Source organism: Mus pahari, chromosome 19 (genome assembly GCF_900095145.1).
Source record: "Mus pahari chromosome 19, PAHARI_EIJ_v1.1, whole genome shotgun sequence".
Classification (NCBI taxonomy): Eukaryota; Metazoa; Chordata; class Mammalia; order Rodentia; family Muridae; genus Mus; species Mus pahari.
The window spans coordinates 31,539,976-31,547,166 of NC_034608.1; the positions used below are offsets into that span (position 1 = coordinate 31,539,976).

The 7,191-nt window shown below is 48.8% G+C and overlaps 1 protein-coding gene across 1 annotated transcript in view; it reads right to left on the reverse strand.

Moving 5' to 3' along the window:
- Positions 1-7,191, reverse strand: part of Pcid2 (PCI domain containing 2) — a 30,348-nt gene that overhangs the window by 12,142 nt on the left and 11,015 nt on the right. The window contains exons 6-9 of the mRNA XM_021219217.2: positions 6,521-6,575; positions 2,863-2,966; positions 929-1,004; positions 3-142 (exon numbers count right to left, since the gene is read on the reverse strand). Coding sequence (XP_021074876.1) covers positions 3-142; positions 929-1,004; positions 2,863-2,966; positions 6,521-6,575 — 375 coding nt within the window. The remainder of the gene's footprint in view (positions 1-2; positions 143-928; positions 1,005-2,862; positions 2,967-6,520; positions 6,576-7,191) is intronic.

The window sequence follows — 7,191 nt, forward strand, 5'->3', positions numbered from 1 at the left end:
CTTGCTTGAAGTCACTGTCGAACATGGCCTTGCGCCCCACGTAGTACTTGTACGTGATCCTCTGTGCAGTGCTATAGTCGTCTTTCAGATTCGAGCTATCAATGGCTCTGATAAGAGGTTTACACAAATGGAGTTTGTTGATCTATAATAAAGAAGAAACTATTTAAAACATTCATAAGCAATATCAATAGAACAGGCAGACAAAAGGACAGACATGAACTTCTGATTTACTTTTTTAATATAAATTTCAAAGTCATCAAAATTTCTGTAAGAAACAAAACGCTACCCGGTTCAGACAACATACAATGGAAAAGCTTGGACTCTGTGAGGGGAGCTAGCCAATGTCCAAGGAAAAGCCTGCACTCAGCCGCACACTGGCAAGGACACACTAAATGTCCCATGAACTGAAAGACAGATTCTCAAGTGTTGTGGGACAGGCTACCCTGTGCCCATTTGTCTTTATGAAGCCAATTTGATTCCTTTGTCCATCTATGTGTCTACATATCCCCCTATTTCCATAAAGTTGACATTACAACACAGGACGAAGGCTCAAGAGTGGCCACATATGCCCAGAGGCCAGCTCCATCACAAGGACTTCCATGCCCACACTCAGTGTGTGGTCACTCAGTGCTCAGAGCGTGTGTCTGAAGGAGCTGCATTCCCGAGAGCTATCCTAAATCAGATCTGCATGAACCTTCAGTTCCTGTTGGCTTCTGCGGCACAGGATAGGCCCTGCTCTGAAGAATGCTGCGAGATTTCTCCATGGAGCCCTGGCCCTCGGAAGGCACAGAATGACTTCCAGCTGTTCAGATTGTTAATGTGGGCGTGGTCAGGAACACTTCTAACACATGTCAGATGGCAAACTAAACCAGTAATTTACCTAGGCAGAGAGAAAACAAGACTTTACAGAAACTCATGCAAAGCAAACCTTAAAGTAGATTTTAAATAGCTGGTTCACCAGGAACAGCATCCCCCACTTCTTAGAGTCTTCTATGCCGGCACGGCTATGGGAAGAGCAAGCAAACATGATCAATTACAGAATGAACCGTTTGCCAGGACTAATTACTACTGTGAGAGAAAGCCCCCCGGCCAGCATCATCACAGAACAGGCTCTATCCATAGGTGAAGTTAAAGAGGAAAGAACAGCTCTGCTCCCCCCATCCCAGAGACAGCTGTGTCTTCTGCATGCCAGTCTCTTCCCTGACACACAGTGGCGAAGGCCGGAGTGAATGGGTTTAGCCATAGCAGGCACCTGGTCACCAGAGATGCCTTCAGTGCTGACACTGTTGTGGATATTGCTGCCATCAGTGACCCCCTCATTAACCTCAAGGTCTCCATGTCCCAGCACAACTCTATCCACAGCAAGTTCCATGGCACAGTCAAGACTAAGAACGGAAAACCTGTCATCAATGGGAAGGTCAGCTCCATCTTCCAGGAGTGAAATCTGGCCAACGTTAAATGAGGAGGTGCTGGTGCCCACTATGTTGGGGAGCTTACTGGTGTCTTCACCATCATGGAGAAGTGGAGACAAAGGGTTATCCTATCTACCTTGTGTTGATGACCCCATGACTGTGATAGGTGTGAACCATGACAAGTAGAACAACTCTCTCAGCTTTGTTAGCAATGCCTCTCGCACCTCCACCTTGTTCAGCCCCGTCAGGGATGGCTGAGGTCATCCACAACACGTCCATGCTATCACCGCCATCCACAAGACTGTGGACAGCCCTTCTGGAAAGCCGTGGTATACAGCTGAGGAGCTACTCAGGGTATCATCCCTGGACTCACGGGGATGGCCAAGACTACGAGTGAGGTCACCCCAGAACCAACAGGTTGCTCAGTGGCAAGCATGGCCGTCTGTGTTCTTACCCCTGATACGTCTGCTGTGGATCTGATGTGCCACCTGAAGAAAGCTGACAAGTGTGACATCATCAAGAAGGTGGTGAAGCAGGCACCAGAAGGCCCACTGAAGGGCAGCCCAGGCTACAGTGAGAACCAGGCTGTCTCCTGTGACTTTAACAGTGACACCCACCATTCTATCTTGGATGCTGGGGCTGGCATTGTTCTCAATGACAACTTTGTAAAGATCATTTCTTGGTATGACAACAAACACCACTACAGCAACAGGGTGGTGGACCTCACAGCCTGCATGGCCTCCAAAGAGTAAGAAGACCTAGGCCACCTTCCCCAGAAAGGACAGAGAGGAAGAGAGGGACCTCAGCTGTTGAGGCGTCCTTGTCCCAAGGCAGCTAGCTCCCAACACTGAGTATCTTCCCTCATGACTCAGCGGTTAAGAGCACTGACTGCTCTTCCGAAGGTCCTGAGTTCAATTCCCAGCAACCACATGGTGGCTCACAACCATCCGTAAATAGATCCGGCGGCCTCTTCTGGAGTGTCTGAAGACAGCTACAGTGTACTTACACATAATAAATAAATAAATCTTAAAAAAAAAAAAGAAAAGGAAAGAGGAGGCTGGACAGGTGACTCNGGGGTCAAAAGTGCTTCCTGCTTTTCCAAAAGCCCCAAGTTCAGTTCCACCTGTAACTCCAGCTCAGAATCCAGAGACAAAGGGCCCTTGGGAGTCTGTTCCCTTGAACACCATCAGTGAAATTTACTACAGCTGCCAGGAGAAGAAAAAGCAACCCAGGGAGCAAGGGTGAGGGGCCTGGCTGTCAGAGCCAGACAAGGGCATTGCTCAGAGCACTGACAGGGAGTGAAAGCCAGGCTGTGTGCACTGGGCAGAGACCTTCCAAAGTGAAGGCAGAAAGTGTGGCCAGCACCAAGGACCGAGTACAGGAAGAGCTCTTCAGGGGACAAACCAACACATGCTGTGACGTGAGCATGTAGTCCCCAGACGTCACTCACGTGTCACTGGCACAGACTCGGAAGCAGCTCATCAGCAGCTCGGCAGCTTTTTCCAGCATGTCTCCAACTTTGCTCTTTCCTTTCTTTACCAACTGCTGGTCTGCCTAATGATACAAAAGGGATTTACTTTTTAAAGCAAACAGAGGCAAAATTAATGGTGCAAGTCTCTAATAGTGTACACATTTGTGGTGTAGCCAGTGCTAACCAGTGAGCTTATTTTTACAGTCCTTCTCAATTTCTTTGTTTTGTTTTGTTTTGTTTTTTTCAAGACAGGATTTCTCTGTATAGCCCTGACTGTCCTGGAACTCACTCTGCAGACCAGGCTGGCCTCAAACTCAGAAATCCACCTGCCTCTACCTCCCAAGTGCGGGGATTAAAGGCGTGAGCCACCACTGCCCAGTCAGACAGACAATTTTTAAGAACTGAGAAGTGTATGTATGTATGTATGTATGTGTATGTATGTATATTTTTTTTCTTCCCCATATCTGAAGTCAAGCTGACACCAGCCCCAGATGGCCTATTTGGTCTTTGTCAACTTGATGTAAACGTAGACATGGCTGGGAAGACAAAGTCTTTATTGAGAAAATGCCTCCATGTGTACCTGTAGTGCAGGCTCTGAGGTACTTTCCTAATTAGTGACCGATGCAGGAGGGCCTGGCTCATTGTGGCAGTGCCACACCTAGGCTGGTGGTCCTGAGTTCTATGGAAGGCAGGCTGAGCAAGCAATGGGAGCAAGCCAGTAAGCAGCACTTCTCTGTGGTTGCTGCTTCAGCTCCTGCCCTGACTTCCTTTAAAGACAGACTATGATGCAGGGTGCTTCTGGCGATGGTGTTACCAAAGCAACAAACAGCAAACCAGGACACCAGCCTTGACCTAATGCACAGGCCTGCAGCTCCCTCTTGAACTGGTCTCTGACCTTCCCTCCTGTGCATAGCAGTCCAGCCCTGAACAAACCTGCTAAGGAGGTGAAGTATCCCCTTTACCCTGGGTTTAGAAGAGAATTCGACTCTTTCCATTTTAGGAAGGTGATCAGGTCTTGAGGCGGCCCTGGCGAATAGGCCTTTATGTATGAGGTCCCAGAAGGACTAGAGCAGTGGCTCTCAACCTCTAATACAGTTCCTCATGTTGTGGTGGTCCCCAACAGTAAGATCTTCATTGCTACTTCATAACTGTAATTTTGCTACTGTTATGAATCATAATGTAAATATCTGATATGCAGAATATCTAATGAACAGCTCCCAAAGGGGTCTTGACCCAGAGGTTGAGAACTGCTGGGCTAAAGCGATGCCTCAGTGGTCAGGGGTATATCCTGCTCTGACGGAAAACCCGAGTTGGATCCCAGAACCCCTATTAGACCACAACTCCGTAACTTCAGCTCTAACACCCTTCCTGGGAACCACACTCACAGACACACACACATACATACATATAATTAAAAAGTACAAATATATCTTTAAATGGGGGGTGGGGCAGGGAGCTTCCTTGCCCCCCCCACGAGGATTGAGCAAAAAGACACCAACAGTGAAACAGAGTGACAGCAGTTTCACTAGACACACAGACTGCCTGCGCTTTGTGTTAGAGTATTAGTCTCCTTATCAATGAGGTATGAACATGCTATCTATACCTAACCAGTCCATGGCACATACACTGTTACCACAGTCGGTACAGACTGAAACAGAACTATAACAAAACCACATTATCATGCAGTTTGGTGAAAGATCAGTGCCAAATGCAGGATGAAGAGGGCTTGATACGATGGCAAAATGTTCACTGAGGTCCTTTCCTAACTAGTGACTGATGTGGGAGGGTCATGTCCAGGTGTGGTCCTGGGTTCTATGGGAAGGCAGGTGGAGCAGCCATGGAGACCACAATGTGCTACCCTTTAAGACACGCGTCAGGGCCTGGGGGCAGCTCAGTGAAGCGGCAGCCTTACAAGCACAAGGTCCTGAATCAGATTCCCAGAACAACAGTCCAAACAATACAACACAGCAGAAAACATGGTGCATATGCTTGTAATCCCAGCCAACCAGCTGGGCCTAGCAGTCACGTTCCAGGCTGATGAAATGGGACCACGACCTCTGAGGCTGTCTCTTCCTCCTTAGGCATGTGAGTACAAACACACACATGCACGTTTCTGGGGGCTTTCGTTATGTCAAGAACAGTCTATAATGATCTGAGAGCTCTCCAATGGCTCCACAAAGCAGCAGCTTACAGTGGGATCAACGCAGACGCAGTGAGACCCAGACGGTCCCTGTTAAACAGAACAAGGTTAAGAGTCTGACACACGGCTGGGCGCGGTGGTGGCACAGCCTGTAATCCCAGTGCTCAGGAGGCAGAGGCAGGCGGGTCGCTGAGTTTGAGGCCAGCCTGGGCTACAGAGTGAGCTCCAGGACAGCCAGGGCTATACAGAGAAACCCTGTCTCAAAAAAAACAAAAACAACAACAACAAAAAAACAACAACAAAAAAAGTCTGAGACACAAGGTAATGCCATTCTTTTCTTGTCCATTTAAATTAATCACCAAAAATTTATTATTGTCATTGTTTTATGTGCATGTGTGTTTTGCCTGCATGTACATCTATGCACCGTGTGTGCAGCTGGTACCCAAGGAGGCAGAAGATGTCCCAGGACTGGAGTTAGACTGCTGTGAGGGGCAATATGGGTGCTAGACATCAAACCCAGTCGTCTGTAAGGGAAGCCAGTGTCCATAGCCACCACGCCATCTCCCTAGCCCCTACTGCTCCCCAGTCCCTCCTGTCTGAGAGTCCCACTTGGTTCTCTGCATCTTCCAGTTCTTTTCTGAGGACGTCAAAGTTCTCATGTTTGCTCCTAATTGCCCACTGAAGAACTCCTTGATGGCTGCCTTACAGCCCGCATCAGTTCATCTAACAACTGTTGTGGAGTCTCTTCAGGATCAGTGGCTTCTGGGTACTGTGTTATAAAGCTGTATGTGCACATGCCCTTACAGCAGCTCTCTGCTGGCCTCATGTGTTAGCGGAAGAGCAGAGATGCCACCTCTTTGCTGGCAAGAGGGTTGGGGCCGAGGCCCCCGCTACTTGCTGCTGCAGACTTGTCTGTGGAGCCCTGGAGCAGACAGTCTGACAGGAGGTGCTGCAGCGCGGGCAGTTACCCTCTGTTGCACAGGTCTCATCACTGCCTGTAGATTCTGTGTTCTCCTTGCCAGAGCGCTCATCAAAACAGGCAGGAAGCTCCGTCCGTGTCGCAGAGCTATATGAGCTTTAACATTCACAGGCCTGCAACTGGCTTAGTGAGACGAGAGTGCTGGTCTGGAACCAGAAATCACCGACAGTTTTTAAAACCACAAAGAGTCTAAGGCCCAAAAGATGCTTCCGTGTCTCCAAGCTGACGTGTGCTGTGTGCTGCTCCTCGAGGGGGGATCTGTACCCTCAGCCACCACCCGAGTCCTGAGCACAGGCCACAGCTAAGAAGTAAGGAGGATGCAAAGCCACTCCCTATCAGTCCACTCAGTTCCAGTAGCTGCCATCTCTCCACAGAGAGGGCCTGTCTGCATGGACAAGGAAGACACACACCAGATACATCCCACTTCCTATTCATCCCTCAAAACTGGAAATTAAGCAATAGGTGTCACCCTATGAATTTAAAACTTCAAACCAACAGGGATAGGAAATTGAACTTACATTATTGGCAAATATCCGAAGGTCAAGAGCTACTGCATACATGACAGGCAGAGCCCTAAGGACGAAAAGTAAATATGCTTGAAGAGGTAAAAGGCACACATCCTAACACTGACAGCCAAGGCTATTACCCAGAACCAGGGCCACACACTCCCCAACTCAGATGGCTGTTCCTTCTCCTCCTGCATCTGTGGCACAGACACAATGCAACCCCAGATTTCCTGGCTAAATACTTAATTCTCACCCCATACCACTGTCCCCACCCTGTCCAGAGAACTGGACCCTGGTCTACCAGGGAGGGAGCTCCCAGAACTTTGTCCTTCCCTAACTTCCCACTGCCAGCAAACAGCTCCATTTTTAAAACACTGAGGCCCTGAGCAGTAGCCGCAGTGTATAATACACAGTACACAGGTATGTGTACATCTAGCTGCCTGCACTGGGCTTTCAGTCATGCATGAACTAAGTCTTCACTTGGAAAAGTAAAAGTACAGCTGGTTGCTGATGGCGCACGCCTTTAATCCCAGCACTCAGGAAGCAGAGGAAAAGTGGATCTCTGAGTTTGAGGGCAGCCTGGTCTATAGAGCAAGTTCCAAGACAGCCAGGGCTACATAGAGAAAGCCTGTCAGAAGAGAAAGGGAGGGTGGAGAGAGGAAGAGAGGGAGAGAGGGAGAGGG